Below are 17,759 nucleotides of genomic sequence, written 5' to 3' on the forward strand. Positions count from 1 at the left end.
AAACACCTGGGATGTCTTTTTAAAGTAATGTGAGTGCACATAGGTATATTTTTTGGAAGAAGTGGACATGATTTTAGTCTCTACTTCTGATCAACTTGCTTTTTGCCTTCTTTCCTAGGAAGTGTGTAGAGAGCTCTGGTGTCTCAGCAAAAGCAACCGCTGTGTCACCAACAGTATTCCTGCAGCTGAAGGAACACTCTGTCAAACTGGGAATATTGAAAAGGGGGTAAGCTCAGATGATTTATTATCTGTTTGACAAGTAGACTAATCTGATCCATTTCTGGTGTTGGTATTCAACCTCTAGGAAATCATGCATACTAATTTAAAATGCACTTGAGAAAACAGTAGATGCCTAGCCTAATGAGTTAATTGGCACATATAGACATCTGCACATCTGCAGTGTTTGGGAAACTACAGTGACTATTTATTTTCTAGCTCTGTTAAAACTTTCTGTGCATATATGTATATATTTGTATAGAAAATGCAACAATAATCTTGTTGTCATATAATATAGTCTGTTTAGTCATGTAAATCTAGGTTTCTTTCTGATAAATAATTCCCAGGAAAATTATGTGACCCACAAATATATTTTATAACTAGAGTCAAACTAGAGTTGATTTAAAATTACAACATAAGAGGGCTAGTAGTAGAGGAATAATTAAACAATTTACTGAGCATAGAAATTGTAGCTAAGTAATTTTAGTTTCATCAGTCTAGTTTTCAGAAAAATATCATTATTAAGAATTGTTCAAATAGATAAGAATAGTTTACGCTATTTCTGAAATTCTTTAGGAATTGCTATATATGTGAATTCTAGAATTTATTGCTGCATGCTGAATTTACAATAATAACTACTACTGTCTTCTGTTCTGAATTCTTCCATTAGTTGGGGGACTTTCAACAAAGATTACACTGCATTTCAGGTTGCAATCTGATGTTTAAATAAAAGAATGAAAGCTTTTGGGCAGCTGTCACAGTTTTATTAATCCTTGCTGACGGCTTCATTCAAGACCTGTGACCTAGTGCCATGTTGATGGCTTTTCCATGCTGAGTTTGGAAATGCTGGTAAATTGTGCTAAATGTATGAATTGATAGGTCATTTTTAAAGGATTAAGGATCTTTTTTTGAGACTTTGTAAGTAGCCAGTAAAAATACAGAGACCTTCACACACTACAAAAAATTCTTTTTTTTCACTGAAGTAATAGAAAATATTAAGAACTGCATTCTTGAAACAACAGTCTAGGTTTATTTTGGAGTCAGCCGTTCTTGTCAATGACAAGTAGCAATTTACATCAATCTGTACTCAGAAGAAATACATAATAGTAAGGGGGGAAAATTACAGTGAGAATCTCTTTATTTGCCTTTGATTGATTATTATTCTTGTGATCTAGTCCATGGGCCACAGTTTCTTTTTGCCTAGAATAATACTATCACTAAGCCTCATGGCTCTCTTTATTGTACTTTATTTTTAAATCCCAAGCATAAAGAATTCATTCTTTTAACCCTCTCACAGTCCTCCTACTAGCATTCTATAAATTATATAATCACTTCAAGTAAGGAAACCACAAGTAGTGGCTATCTGAGAACACATAGCTCAACCCCACTAATCATTTATATGGTAGGCACATATTTAATATCTTATCATTTGTGCTTAATAATAGGACCCTCAAATGTTATATCTTAACAGTATTTGCATATATGTGATAGAGGTAATATTTGTTTGGAAATTACCAACAATTTTGAGGGATACCAAGAAAACACTCTCAATAATATTAAATCTAATAGTATTGAATTTAAATTTGATAAACAGAGATATAATACTTTAAAGCATATACATGAATAAACACAGACAGGAGAAAGTGAATAAAATGGGGTGAAAATATATTTGATTTCTAAAGATTCACATTCTTTTTTTTAGAGCTTATTTAAGTAATTTCTATACCCAACATGTGGCTCGAACTCATGACCCTAAGATCAAGAGTGACATGCTCTTTCGACTGAGCCAGCCAGGCACCCCTAAAGATTCACATTCTTAATTTTGGATAGTGGTTGTCAACTTTTTGATCCCTAAATCGTTTCTTCAAATGAAATCTACAGAATTCTGATAATATACATTTGAAAAAATGGAAATACTCTTGTTAAAAGAACTCCTTGCCTACCTCCTTACCCTGTCCTTGGACCCTTCTCAGCTTCTTACATGCCTCAACAGAACATCTTGGGCTCCATGAAAGACTATTTAAGAACTTTGTAAGTATAGCAAAGTTGGTGTACCAAGAGACCACTCATACTTACAACATCGTAGTTTCATATAGTCAATATGTTGGATTTCACTATCTAAAATTAATCTACAGGGCTCCATGCTAGGCGTAGAGCCTACTTAAAATAAATAAATAAATATTAAAAAATAAAAATAAGTAAGATTAATCTACAAAGCAAATATTAGCCATTTTTTCAGAGACATGGACGATCAATAGATAGCTTTATGAAAGTGACTAACAAATCTTAAATGAGTGAATGAAAAGAACAAATACATATGCAGACTTCTAGAAAGGAAAAGGGCAGAGTGCTATGAGAAGACCCTCAAACCACCTCTATCATTAACAGTAAATTTATGAAATGGATTTCAAAGTACCAGATCAACCTACATGTTTAAGAGAAAAAAATAAAAAGGACTAGAAATGGGAGCTAAGCCATTCTTTATTTTTTATTTATTTTTTACTAACTGTACTTGCCATGTTATTTATTTTTGAATTTTTATTGTTAATTTCAGTTATTTTTTTTTCCTTAAAAGGGAAGCATGTTTACTGTTGCCAAATGCAGATTTTTCTCTTAAGGCTATATCTATTTGGAAATTAAACCAGAACTCAAAAAAAAAAAAAAAAAAAGAAAGAAAGAAAGAAAAGAAATTAAAACAGAACTCAGAATTTTTACTCCAACCAAAACAGCCATGCAAAGAGCCAGTGACACAATTAAAGTAGAAATTTCTCCTGGTCTAGTCAACTTTGTGTGGCATTAAAATATAGTTGGCATTACCAGTAACCATGATGATGATGATGATAATGAAAATTTTTAAAGTACTTACACTGTGCCAGGCACATATTTGTTCTGTTTAATATTGGCAAAAATCCTATGAGGTGGGTACTGTTTTAACTCTATTTTACAGATGGGAAGAGTAAGACTTGAAAGCCTAAGATTACACCGCAATTTAAAAGCAGAGCAGACTCCAGCCCAGGTCTTTCCGATTCCAAAGTTGAAACTGTGCCCCTCTACACTGCCCCTGATTTTACCTTACCTGCAGATGGGAAATTTGCAGAGAAAAAAGCAAATTTTTCTTGTCACAGGGATAAAGTAAGTCACTGAGCCTGAGATTGGTGGTGACAATGTATTTTACCCTTTAATACTAAGCGGATTTTTCACTTATCTACCTGTAACAATTTGTTATCTCAGGAATTACAATGAGAAAGCACTGTGGGCAGAACATTGAGGTAAGAATATATGATTGTGTTACAACCGGCAAAATAATGAATCTCCACTTTGAAATGAGAGAGATCTATTTCAACATTTTGTAGTGATCTTGTGAGGATGGAGTAAGATGATATCTCAGTGAGCTTTTTGTGGGCTTCTTCAGAGGAAAGGTGCCAGTGTATATTACTAGAGCATCATCATTCATTATTTTCCAACCTTAGATGATGGTGGGCAGAAAATACTTCACCAGACTGTCTTAACTGGCACTAATGAGCATCAGAGAGTATAAGCATGACTTTGTGTGTCTCAGAAACATGAATGGAATACCCATGACTGACCTCTGATCTTAACTTTGAATTTCAAAACTACTGTCTGAAGAAGGAACAAGAAAAGAACCTACATCCTGTCTAGCCAGCAGGATAAAACCAAAGCTGCTCATAGTTTTTTGAATAAATCCTTTAAAAAAAAAAAAAGTCGGGGGAGGGGAGAAATATTGCTCAAGTGATAGCATAGACATATCCAGAGGACTGGATCCACAATGATCTCGTCAAACTCTGGCTGCAAAAGATATGGGATCCCTGCCCGGGGGCGCAGTTCCACAAATGTTCCATGTAAGTATGGGAACTGTTCCATGCACATTTAGCAGATGGAGTAAGAAATATGGCCAAAAAATTAAAAACTGATCTTTGCGTGAGTCCTGGGGGGTCTGACATCGCTATTACAGCCATTGGATGTTTGCCTGAATAAGCCATTCAAGTATTGAATAAGAACCATATGGTCTGAATGGATGTGCTCAGGGACAGTAGCATTAACCAAAGGAGGAAATTTGATGAGCCCAGACGGCGCGCTGGTACTGTGCGTCCATGGGTCACACTCCTGCAAATCAATCAATATAGCTTTCAGCCAAAAGAACTTTCCTTAGTCATGGCATCAACAATAGCTTTTTGGACAGGAATCAGAGGGATGCCATACGTGATAAAATAATAAACAAAGATTTAGACTGTAAAAACTTTGATAGTAGTGTTGGCATTGTTACTGAACAGGATATTAAGGAAAATCAAAACTCAATCTTTGCAAGCTCTGATGGTGACCAAAAAGTCTCCAATACTTGGTTTATTGCCAAAAGATTGATTTAATGATTCTACAAGACCAATTAGAGATTATAGCTCAGTATTTAGGCCTACACATACAAAACATTGATTCCTAATATCTTTGCATGGGAAACATAGGACTGGATTAGAATAGGATTATTATAAACCCTTTTAAAGCACTAGATATATAATAGGACATTTGCAGCCCTATATCTTAATTCACTTATGAGTAGAATGTAATATGTTTTGACTGGGTCCTAAACTATAAACACAGGAAGTGAAAAAAGAATAGTCCTTTCAGTTGCTCTATAAATTTAAATAGCATGGGATGACAAGTTCTGATTTAGAATTTGGGCTGAAATCAGCTTTTGCGTTCCCGCACCTGCACAGAGGAAAGATAAGGCTTTTAATAGTGCTGTGCTCCAACTCTCAGCTTTTCTGACTTGGGAAGTATGTTCCATATTGAATCACCAATATCGCTTCCTTCAAAATCTTAGGATTTCCTTAGGGGTCTCTCATTCCTGATGCTGGCTGGACCCAAAGTGCTGGCTATGGTACAAGATGTACCATAATCGCATCCTAAAATGATTCTCCAATTTTAGTATATGTGCTGCCGAAGCGAGCACCTAAAATGATTCTCATTAAAAAATATATATTATATATATTTAAAAATACTGTGTATACCCATCTTGAAATTTTGCTTTGTGGAATTCTGACAAATTCTCATTTAGATTGTTTGATTTGTAATATATCTTGTTGGAACGTAATTCCCTGATGTAGATCATGAAATAAACAACATCAAAAGATGTTGTTTATTAAATGGGTAAGTTTTTTTTTTAAGAAAACTTTTGAAGCCTCACTGGAATGTATCCTCTTTCTAGGTCATTTTAATGACATATTTATTTTATTTAGAAGGAATGTGAAAAGCATGAATGAGCAATGTGAGATTTTATTCTTGAAATGTGATAGTTTTACTTCTGTCACCTCTCTGAATCTGGTTTAACATACCTGAATTAGGAAAAAGAAGGCCAAATTTACCCAATTTATCTAGAAAATTTAGGCTGAAGTAACAAAACTGATATTTAGAATAGTCTAAAATCAATAGGTTGGATATAACCTTTGAGAATAAAGATTAGAAACTGGTCTCCATCTGAATATTTAACTAACTTAGTTTAAGAAATGAAGTAAAATTCTATGCCCGTAAATAGAGCTTTTACAGGGTTAGCAACTTCACGTGGAAAAAAAATAAGAAGAAAAGTAGAAAATACAACATTCAAAATTCTCAGCTTTATACTTTATACTTGCTTTATTTGGTATAATCTAATTATATTACTAATGACTTATATTAAAGTCTTGGTGTATACTGATTAATGTAATAATCTAGAAAATTAGCTCAACTTGTTCCACATGAAGTTCCCTAGAGGTTTCTTAAAGCATTTACTATTAAGTTAAATAAGTTTCTTCTCTAAAATCAGTGTACTATGTTAAGATACTTACCAGCGCTAGAGCACAGAAATAGCAAGATTTCCAAAGAGATCCTTTACTGTAAGTATAAGGCAGGGCAAAACTAAACAAAACTTTGAGACCATTTTGCCAGAGATCAATATCAACCAAGTCCTTTGGTAGATTTATAATTTCTTTGAAGGCATGTCTGCATAGAACTAATTTCTGAAGCTGTCTAATCCAAACCACATTGGATTTGAAAACTAAAGTTAGTCCCTATCTTTTAGGTAGGGAATCTGAAGAAACAAATTACTTGCTTTGGACCAGGGATATTGCTAGAATAAGAGCTCAGGTTTTGTAACACAGACTACACACAGACTGAATTAACTTGTTAACTAATTAAATAAGTTGTTAACTGGTTATTAAGCTAAACTCTAGTCTTTTGTCAACTGCTAGATGACTGATACATTACTTTTTGAGAATTTTTCATTTTTTAGCCATTAATATTTGTTTTTAACTTTCTGATACAATTGTCTATTACGTTATAACTCCATGGAACAGATAAAATTCAATAGCATAAATTTATGCAATGAAAGGTTCTAGTAAGTCACTTATGAAATACTGCTGTGTAGATGTTAATTGATGATGAGAACTGAGGAGCATCCTACAAACTGAATATTGTGTTTGTCCTTTACCTTAAGAGTAAGTTTTAAAAAGAAAACGAGAATTTATGTGACTTCTCTCGCTGTCCTGCATTTTGTGGGCATCTAGGAAACATACATAACAATATTATAAAATACTTTGGAACCTACATCTTTCAGTATTCTTATGGCCTTCATCATTTCTCTGTCCCCTGAAAAATGCAAAAAATAAAGTTTTTATCTATAAATTATAAGAATACTCAGAGGTCTGAAATAACATGTAGCTGTACACTTGCAACTAAGAGTTTTTATCTCTAGTGTTATTTTGTATTTTATGAAGTAAAGATAGTACAGTATACTTTAATATACTTCTAATATATAACCCTACACCTACGTTGTTTTTTTCCCCACTGATTTCTGTGTATTTTGGACAAATATTCCTTTTTCTGTCCAAAGTGACTTTGAGCAAGTCAGCCTCCTTAAGGTTCTGGTTTCCTCCTGTGAAAAAATGAAGCGTTTAGACCACGTGAATTCCAAAGTCCCTCTGAGCTTTAGATGCAACTCTGTGATTATATAAAATAAATGTAAAATTAAATTTTAATGTTATTTGGCATCAATAATGCTAAATTTCTAACTTGAAAAACAGGTAAATTTTAAAATTTGGAATTTTTTAAAGTGTTAGTTGCCATTAATTGAAACCACAGGGAATAAAACCAGGAATTGCTGGTCAGTAATACATTGCTCAGTTATTCCCAAAGGAAAATAGGCACAGGCATAAATATTAGTTGGCCCAGATTGTGACTTTTGTATAGGTGGAGGCCTAACACAATTGGGATATCATTATACAAATGGTTGGTTTTCAAAATCAATTAAGTAAGCTGTAACCTGGCAGCTGAAATATTCTCTCCCTCTCACGTGTACGTTGTTATTAGTAGCCCTGCTCCCAGGGTTGATACTGTATTATCAGTTCAGCCAGCTACCTCTGGTTCGCCATTTTGGACAGATGATTTTTTTTCTTCATGGTAATTTTCATAAAACTAATTATCTTTCATAATGTCCTACTTCAACATTTATTAGACTTGGGGTCGGAATGCTCTGCCTTATAGCCAATCAAATTTTGACTTTCTCTTGCCTAATTTTTGAAGGACAAATGATAATTAATTACCCAGTACTTCTCTGAAAAAATTCCTTCATGTTGTTAAAACTACTGAAAATTAACTGAGTGCAACTACTATGGAAACAAAGATGAATTTGACTTTTTGTTTACCCTCCAGTATCTCTAGTTCCTTCCTTACATGTAGTAACCAGAATAGAACACAGAATTCTAGAATTTAAGTAATGTATTCATTCATTCAATAAATTTTTGTAGTATATCTACTACATGCTAGACACTGTTCTAGACATTCAGCATTTCTAATAGAACATTCTGTGATGATGGAAATGTTCTAGATCTGCTCTGTCCACCATAGTAGTTACTAGCACATGTGGCTATGGAGCCCTAGAAATGTGGCTAGTGGGTCTGAGGAACTGAATTTTACATTTTAATTAAATTTAAATAACATAGTCATTGCTATATAATGCTATGTATTAAATATATATGTATTTAAAAAAAAACAGGCTCATAGATACAGAGGACAATTTGGTGGTTGCCAGCGGTGGGAGAAATGGGTCAACAGTTTTTGGTTTTGTCTTTTTAGTTTAAATAATTTTTTATAATAAAGGGTATTAAAAATTCTGTCAACAAATTTAAAAATGCTGAGAGCCATCAACTAGAGGAAGAGATAAACGTGCACCATTCACTGTGGAGAGAAACAAATCTTCCTAAGGGTGCTTAATGATTTCTTTTTGCATTCTGAAAAATTTGTGTGGCTTCCAAGAATTCGTATTATCATCATCATCCAGAGCTGGCAGGAACTTAGCTTTCTCTAGGACTTTGGAAGGTTATGAGTGCTGTCCACACCACATTTAGATCTCTGCAGTTGCATAAGCCTCATTTCTACATGTGAGCATTCCATTTTAACAATGGTATTAGCTAATTTCCTTGAAGACCTAATATGAGACAACCACTGTTATAAGCACTTTATGTGCCCTACTAGAGGGATGGTGTTATTATTCCCATTTTACAGATAAGAAAATGGAGATCCAGAGAAATTAAAGAATTTGCCCAATGGTTACTAATATTTACAGAACTCTTTCTATGTATCAGATACTTTCTACCATGTTCTTCACATTATCTTTATTTAATCTCACATGCTATAGGCTCTATTATTATTTACCTTTTTATTTATGAAAAAGCTCAGATGCAGATAGGTCAAGTTACTTATTCAGTATCTCAGTTCTTATTCAGGTCTCAGTTCTCAACCATCATACTATCCTGCCTCTCAGGATATATTTTGCTGGAATAACTTGATTATTTGTGGGCTTAGATTTGTTGCTGAATTTGCCCCTTCAAAGCATAGATGAATTACCTAAAATGAGTAGGGAGCTATGTTCATAATTTTTAAAATAAATAAATAGCCATATGTACATCTCCTGGTTTTACATACTAATGAGAAGAGATAAATACTAAAGAAATAATTTAAAAAATGAACAGGGTAATTTAAAATAGTGGTAAGTGCTAAGAGGGAACTAAAACAGGAGGATGTAATCTCTATTATACCCTGGAGTTGGAGGTGGGAGGGTGGGAAGGAGTGGGGAGATACCCCTCTTCAGAATAAGGGTAGTCAAGGAAAGACCTTTCTGATGAAAGGACACTTGATTGAGACCAAATGATGAGAAGACAGCAACATAAGTAATTGGGAGAATAATATTCCCAGAAGGACCAGCAAATGCAAATGCCCAAAAGAGGGAACAAACTTAGTGTACTGAGGAAAAGAAAGAAGTCCAGTGTTCTGGACCAATCTGCAAGGGAGAATAAGACTGGAGAAGGAGTTAGGGGTCAGATCACAAAGGCCACCGCTGACCAGAGTTAAGGGAAGTAGGAAAGTAGTGCAATCATTTAAGCAAAAAGTGATAGGATGTGATAATATGTTTTTTAAAAGAGCTCTCTGAAGCTTACTAGAGAATGGGCTGATTAAGGGTAGAAAAAAGCAGAGGCATAGAGACCAGGTAAGAAGCTATTCCATTTGCCTATTTTGTCTGATGTGGTAGCCATGAAAATGATGAAAAGTGAAAGAATTCCCGCTATGTGGAAATAGTGTAATAGACTCATTACTTTCTAAGTATCATATATCAGAATACCTTTGCATTTTAATATAAAGTTGAATTTTTGTTTAACAATGACGTTGCTGCCAGTTATTCAACTCTAAGAATGTTTCTTATTGTTATTCATATAAACAAATGACTTTCACAGCATCAGTATGGTTTGTCAAAATTTGGTAATTCAGAAAAGTGCACCAGTAAAAACCTAGAAATCCTTGGTTTAAAAAAAAAAAGGCTTTCATTTTTTACCATATTCTGCAAATAAGATTTATCATGTTAGAGTTATGAGCTGATTATGTGATGTCTGTGTCTCGATAAATTATTCCTGGCTCTCTAGTTACATGCAGTATGTGTGGTTGGTTTACTGCAGAGTAAAGCTGAAAGAATTCCAGTACACATGTTCATGCAGGGACTATACACATGGCTAGTCAGTGTATGTAAGAGTTTTTTGTACCCTGTCCCTAGTATCTTGGCATTACTTTTATTATGTCTGCAGGACTCGTGTAGATGAAATGCCACAACACATTCTTTTACTATTGTAGCCTCAACCAGCCTTTTTTTTTTTTTTTTTTTTTAAAGTAAAAGCAATTACCATCATAAAAATTCCTTACTGGGGAACTTTCCATATTGCGTTATCATTCCATGAGCCTAATAATAGTGGAATATAAAGAAAAAAAATTCTAATGCTAAAATATCTAAAAAAGACTTGAGTTCTCTTTAATGAGAAATACTAGGATTCTGGAGGAAGAGAAATAAAAAAAGGAAGTAAAGTCAAGTTTTCTAGACTCCTGGTACAGGTTAGAGATTTATAAATCATTGCCTAGCCAAAGATAATTTGCAAATCACATGCACCTTCGCCATTGTCTAAACACAGTTAAAGAACTCTCAGTCTGTTATCTATTGGAGAATGCTAATGCCTATAATTGGTCATTGCCGGACCTTATGTATTTCTAACCTGATAGCTCTATCTGCCTAAAAGCTAATTCTGTGTTTTCTGTGAAATCTTGCAGTGGTGTTATCAGGGAGATTGTGTTCCTTTTGGCACTTGGCCCCAGAGCATAGATGGGGGCTGGGGTCCCTGGTCACTATGGGGAGAGTGCAGCAGGACCTGCGGGGGAGGCGTCTCCTCATCCCTAAGACACTGTGACAGTCCAGCGTAAGTAGCTAAAGTAAGCCGGAGCCAACAAAAAGACACAGTTGGAAATGATTCAAAGCTGTGGTTTCACATGTTATCTGTAAAAACGTTTCACTAGTGAGCCAAGTGTTTGTCTTCTGAACAAGCAATAGGCACAGGAGAGTGGAAGAGCCTTGTTAGAGAGACTTTCTTTTTCTTCCTTCCCCCTTACTGTGCAACTAAAAATAAAAGAAAAAGAAAAAAGAATAGCATTGTTTATCTATCCCAGGTATAGCTAGACCTTTAATCTAGTAATAATCAGATAGATTTCCCCCTCCAAAAACTACTGAATTATGGATGAATCCAGGTCTGCTCTTAGCTACATTACCATTATTCCCAGAAAACGTAAGTCTTTTCACATGTCACATAAAATTATTACTGCTACATTAGTATTAAAAGGACCAATGAGAGCACTTCAAGGGTTGAAATGCCTTGATTCGCATCACAAATCACAATGAAAAGAATACTGCCCATGTGTTAAAATAGTTTCCATTCACATGCCCCTATTAATCATCTTCCGGAGCTGCCACCACTTTTCTCCCCGTGACTATTTTATGCAGGTCAGACTGTTCCTCTCCCACCACTCTTTTTCTCCGGTCAGAGTCCCCCTGGTGAAAGGCCAGCCACATCAGTATTCTTTGGTAGCTGTATTGCTTCTCTCTCCCACCAGTGCCCATTACAGGTGGACCAGTCCCCCAGTTAGACTTTCCTGTCCCCCCGGAGACTAAACTGCTCCTTAGCTGCTGCATGTCAAGTGCTCCCCTTTTTGTCTCTAGCTCAGGTTGCAGGCCTCCTTTCCCAACTAGTGTTTGGTGCAGCATGGCGTTATAGTATCCCTTCTGCTTTTTATCCCTTCCTGGGGAAAAGATAGTCAGCTTTCATTTTTTATTTTTCTCTTTTTAACTCAGGATCCCTCTCTTTGGTTCCCCTCTCTAAATATCTCTTTTCTTCTCTTTTACTCTTTTTAGTTTGAAATTATTTCCCTTTACACTCATTCTGTGTTTCCATTCTCCAGCTTTCTTTCCATTATTATCTTTCTGCTATAACAGAGCTAGCTCACTGTCACCCACTCATAAACTAGTCATGCTACCATCATCCCCACGCCCTTGTTTTTATCTGACCAAACCATTTCTCCCAAGCTGATTTAAATTGGGCCATTCCTTTTCCTTTTTAGAATCAGTATCCACTGGCATTCAAAATATATTCAAAATGTAACTTTAATTTTTCCATTGACTACCAGTGAGCCAAAATTATAATTATACTTGATCTTTTTCAAACAAGTACAGAATAATTACCTAAGCTCAACTGCAGGCTACTATAAATTAGTAACCAAAACCATAAACATCTGTGATAATAAGTAATATACCCAGATCCTTAAGAGAATGACTTGGACTTCTTTTAAAAGAAGTTAGTTTTTTCTATTCGAAATAGCAAGCCCAAATAATAGCATATGACTTTCCTTAATGTTAAATATTTAAAAAATTAATTTATGTAAGTCAAATATTGAACATCTTACTTTTTCATTAATTGGAGTGTAATATACAGTATATAATGCAAAGCCATCTGATTTTTAAATGTAATTTTTCAAACTTCATATAATGAGATAGAAATCCATTTCTGCATTATTTACTTTGAACTGAAGCTATTTCCAGAGAGTTGCTTAGTATTCTGTCATTTCCAGTCCGGAAAAAATAGTAAATTTACCATTTCCTACTTGGTGAACAGATAGTATCAGATTATGTGTTTTGTTGAATACGGTTCAAGTGGTTTTTCATTATAAGTAAGTGATTTTTAAACTCATTGTGTTGAACTGAGTACCTGCTTACTATGATAATTAGAAAATAAATTTATTTAATTGCATTTTCTTAAGAATGTAAATCATGACAGCTTAGAGTCTTGTAAAGTTATTCATAGCAAACTGCCTTAGTTTTTATGTTCAGCAACCATAATCATTATTGCTAACAATCACCAGCATGATTGTTATTTTAATAACTAGTAAAATGTCAAATTTTGTATTTTCTTAAAATAAATGCTAATATGTTTTCATCAAGCAATATATATACTCTTTATGTAGACAGATATATTCACATGTTAAACAAAATATGTTTTCAGACCTTCAGGAGGTGGAAAATATTGCCTTGGGGAAAGGAAACGATATCGCTCCTGTAACACAGATGTAAGTAAAACCAAACTTTGCTATGAAAAATTAGCTTACATTTCCCCTAGAGCAGGGAAATTTTTAAAACTGTAAGATATTTGGTCATAAATCCATGTGTATGAAGGTCATATGAATTTTTTAAATTGTTAATAGTGAATGGAACGGGCCTCACGTCCAGAAATTCCATCAACAGGGGACAAGGGGAAGCTCCAGCACTAGGAGCAAATACAGTCTCCCCCCAGTAGGTACCAAGAGAGAGTCGTAGGTCCCCCAAAATGACTTGGTCCCCCAACACTCACACCTTTGCCACCACTATCTTTCCACCAGGATTAATCTTATTATGCCCATAAAATAAGATTATTTTATGCTTGCCACTGTAAGAAGCCCCAGATTCCCAGGTCATTCCTCATCTCTTGCCATCCAATCCCATAAAGTTCTGCATATCACATCTTCTGTTTTGTATCTCTGCCCAGCTACTGAAACATTTCTTCTGGGCCCTTAGGAATTCATGATCCATTAGCAGCAAAAGCCCTTATATCTTAATGTCTCTGAATTTTCCTTCTCTTCACTTTGTTGTTTTAATGGAAACTGGCTGTCCTCTAATGATACTTAAAATAAACTTTAGGCTTCTAAAGGTGTTTTCTCCCTTAGCTCTTGAATGAGTGGAAGTGAATTGACTTTTTTTTTTCAATATCTCATTACCTCTTTCAGATCATTCTTCCTCCCTCCTACCTAAAAACCACACCTTTTAATTTCATGTCATCAGACTGTTACACAGTATTCCTCACCGTCATGCTCTCCAACTCTATTCTTATCTTAATTCTTTGTTATTTCATAAATATATAGATATTTTCCTAATATCTTCTCTTCTGGATTTTTCCATAAACATACAAACATTGTTATTTCTCCTATCTTAAAAAAACAAAAACAAAACACGTGCCAGTTCTTTTCACATTTTTTTATTCCCTTTGAAACGAAATTCCTCAAAAGAGTTATATACTTCCATATCCAGTTCCTCTTCTGATTTTTTCCAAAACTGTTCCTGTCAGATTTTTGCTGCCATCATTCTACTAAAAATGCTCTTGTCAAGTCAAAGGCTAGATGACTTCCATGTTGCTAAATCCAATAGTCAATTCTGAGTGTGCTCATCTTACTTGATAGTCAGTAGGCTTCCATAACATACAACTTTTTGGTTGTCCTTTTTTACTGCTACTTGTTTTTTCTCATTCTCCTTTGCTGGTTCCTACTCTTTTTCTCTTACTTCTTAGAGTGTCCAGGACCTAGTCCTTGCCCTTCTTTTGTGTACTACCAGTATTTATTTCCTTGGTGATCTCATCCAGTTTCATTGCTTTCAATAGCATTCATATGTCCTTTGACGCCCAAATTTATATTTTTAGCCCAGATTTCTTTCATGGATTCCAGACTCGTATATTACCATTGATTAGACTTTTAATAGACATCTGATATTTAACATGTCCAAATGTTATCTCTAAAACATTTCCATTTACCTGTACCTCCCAGTTTTTCCCATCTCATATGTCAATGCCCTCTACCTCAAGCCAAAAACCCTTGAGTCATTCTTGATTCCATTCTCTCACAGCTCATATCCAATCCCTCAGGAAATCCCATTGGCTTTCCCTTCAAGATATATCCTAGATCTGACTACTTCTCACTGCCTCCACTGCTACTCCTCTGTTCTTCACTGACTTAGTCTGAAGAGCTTTTTCAGTGGATTTCCCATTACTACTCTTGCTCCCTACAGTTCTCAATACAGGGGTCAGAGTGAGTCAAATTATATCCTTTACTCAAAACCCTTCAATGACTCCATTTTACTTTAATCCAGGGCCCTTAGAAAGGCCTGCAAAGACTATACAATCTAGCCCTCTATTACTTTTCTGAACTAATCTCTTAACTATTTCCTCCTCAGTAACCCTGCTCCAGCCACATGGGCCTCCTTCCTTGTACATACCAGGCACGCTCCCACCTCAGGGCTTTTGCATTGCCCATTTCCTTTACCTTATATACTCTTCTCCCAAAATATCTACATGGCTTACTCTTTTACCTCACCTTTATTCAACTGTCACCTTCTGAGTGAGCCCTAGCCTGAATATCATATTTAAAATTGCAATCTTCCCTACTTCCTACAACCCTGAGACTCCTAATCTTCCTTACCCTGCTCTATTTCCCCCCATACATACTTCTAATATACTCTCTAGCTTATTGATCATATTACTTCTATGTTACATTTGCATCCTGAAGTAATAGCATGTAGCTTCAATTACAATGATTGTTTCAACCTACCAGCATTATTTATTCATTCACTCAACAAACCATTGAGTGCCTATTGTATATCAGACTGTTCTAGAGTGAGAAAGACAATCTCTGCTCTCAAGGATCTTATAATTTCCTGGGAAATCAGTTAAGTGCAGAAAATCACCATTCAGCGTGATAAATGTATGATATCTTAAAATAAGTATGGGATGCTATAAAAGCACATAGAATGGGCATATAGCCTAATTAAGGATTTAGGGATTTCTTCCCATAGGAAGGTAAAGATATGAAGGCCAAATAGGAGCTGACCAGAAAAGAAGAACGTGACAATGAGAGCATTCTAGGTAGAAGGAAAATTAAGTGCAAGACTTGTAGGTTAAACAGCATGATACTTACTTGGAGGTAGTAAGACACCATTCAAAAACTTAGCCTCAGATTTATACTTTATGTGAGAATGGATCAGAGAAGGTGAGACTACAACAGAACAATAAACAGATCAGAAAGAATTTAAGGGTACTGGTGGGAATGACTGAAGTGCTGAGTCATGCATTCTGCACTGGGAATGACAGTCTAAAGAGGCCTAAGAGGAGAAAATTAAGGACCTAACTTCAAAAATCCATAAAAATTGAAGAACCAATGTAGTAGTAGGAAAAACAGGGTGAGGGAGATAGAAGGTATGGGGATCAGAGAATGGAATGTACTTGAATTTCATATATGACAAGTGAGACTGTTCTCAATGATGACAAATCTGCAGTGTGGCCAAGGGAATACATGCCTAGCCTTGGGCGAGATGAAGGAGTTCAGGGGTCTTCAAGGCCAGGGAATTTGGGGAGTCTTCTCTGCAGATGTTGAGGTCACTCAGGATGATGTTAAAACCTGGAGTATAGAGTGAGACTGTGAACCAGGTACCAGATCCTTTAATAAATAGAGAAAATGACCATGATGAGGTCAGTAGGAATGATGAAGCCAAATTGTAGAACTTACTATTGGTGGATTGGCATTCCTGTTACCAGCTTTGTCTTCTGTTTTAGCTTTCAGCAAATGATACAATTAACATAACTATATCATGGAACTACAAATTTTTTTCACAAATCTAGACTTTACTAGTTCAGAATATGAGACAATTCAGTTACCACACTGAAATTTATTTTCATGATAAGTTCATAAAACTGTCTGAGCATAAGTTTATAAGGTCCAGGGACCTTTAAAGTATAATCTAATATATGAAAATTTAAACTTTCAGAACACATAATCTACTTGCACTGTCCAAGAGAACTTTCTTCATTGATAGAAATGTTCTATATGTGCATTGTCCAGTCTGGTAGCCACTAGCCAAATTAGCTATTGAGCACTTGAAATTTGTGGCTAGTGTTGGGGCACCTGGGTGGCTCAGTCAGTTAAGTGTTTGACTCTTGATCTCACCTCAGGTCTCGATCTCAGGGTCATGAGTTCAAACTCCATGTTGCGCTCCATGCTGAGCATGGGGCCTACTTAAAAAAAGAAAAAAAAATTTTTTTTAAAGATTTTATTTATTTATTTATTCATGAGAGACAGAGAGAGAGAGAGAGAGGCAGAGGGAGAAGCAGGCTTCCCGCGGAGCAGGGAGCCCGATGCGGGACTTGATCCCAGGACCCTGGGATCATGACCTGAGCCGAAGGCAGACGCTTAACCATCTGAGCCACCCAGGCGCCCAAAAAAAAATTTTTTTTAAAAATGTGAGTGTAAACGAAAAACAGAACTTTTAAGTTTAATTAATTTAAATTCAAATAGCAACATGTTGCTCATGGCAACCATATTGGACAGCACCGAGCTACATAGTCTAGCTATGCAGTAGAAAAATAATTGTTATAAAGAAGACTTTAAATATTATATATAAAATTCTCAAAACAAATCAATCTTAGATCATTTTGGAAACAAATGTAGAATATTTCCATTTTTGGTAATGATAGAGTAAGTTACTCTGACAGAACTCTTTTTAAGAATTATTGAATAAGAATGTTTTAAAACATCACTTTAAAATCTGCAAATAACTGACAAGATAGTGAGGGAAATTCCTGAAGGTCAAATTCTTTGAGAAAGGAGAACTCAAAAATGTAAGTGGAGCATCAGAGCACCTAAAGTACTTTTGCCCTGACAATATTCAGAGGAAGAGACCAGATAAACTGCTACTGTGTCTCTCTCCTTCCTATAAGGAAAGCTTTTCCCAAAGCTCCTCCCTTGTTCCCTTGGCGGACTTCATTCATGTTTTATTGGCCTGGAGGGTACATATCCATTTTAAACCAGTCATGGGCAAAAAAGAATGGGATTACCATAAT

General features: G+C 35.3%; 1 protein-coding gene across 10 annotated transcripts in view; it reads left to right on the forward strand.

Moving 5' to 3' along the window:
* Positions 1-17,759, forward strand: part of ADAMTS6 (ADAM metallopeptidase with thrombospondin type 1 motif 6) — a 158,678-nt gene that overhangs the window by 58,988 nt on the left and 81,931 nt on the right. For 5 of the 10 annotated variants that reach the window (XR_014146734.1, XM_081825684.1, XM_081825686.1 and 2 more), the window contains exons 4-6: positions 119-226; positions 10,852-10,997; positions 13,128-13,191. Coding sequence is in view for 9 of the 10 variants with exons in the window: in XM_081825684.1 (XP_081681810.1) it covers positions 119-226; positions 10,852-10,997; positions 13,128-13,191 (318 nt within the window). In the remaining variant the exon portion in view is untranslated. The remainder of the gene's footprint in view (positions 1-118; positions 227-10,851; positions 10,998-13,127; positions 13,192-17,759) is intronic. The other 5 variants (XM_081825687.1, XM_081825692.1, XM_081825691.1 and 2 more) reach the window with 3 other exon arrangements.

The sequence above is a fragment of the Leptonychotes weddellii genome, chromosome 7 (genome assembly GCF_054177405.1).
Source record: "Leptonychotes weddellii isolate Sample4059 chromosome 7, ASM5417740v2, whole genome shotgun sequence".
Classification (NCBI taxonomy): domain Eukaryota; kingdom Metazoa; phylum Chordata; class Mammalia; order Carnivora; family Phocidae; genus Leptonychotes; species Leptonychotes weddellii.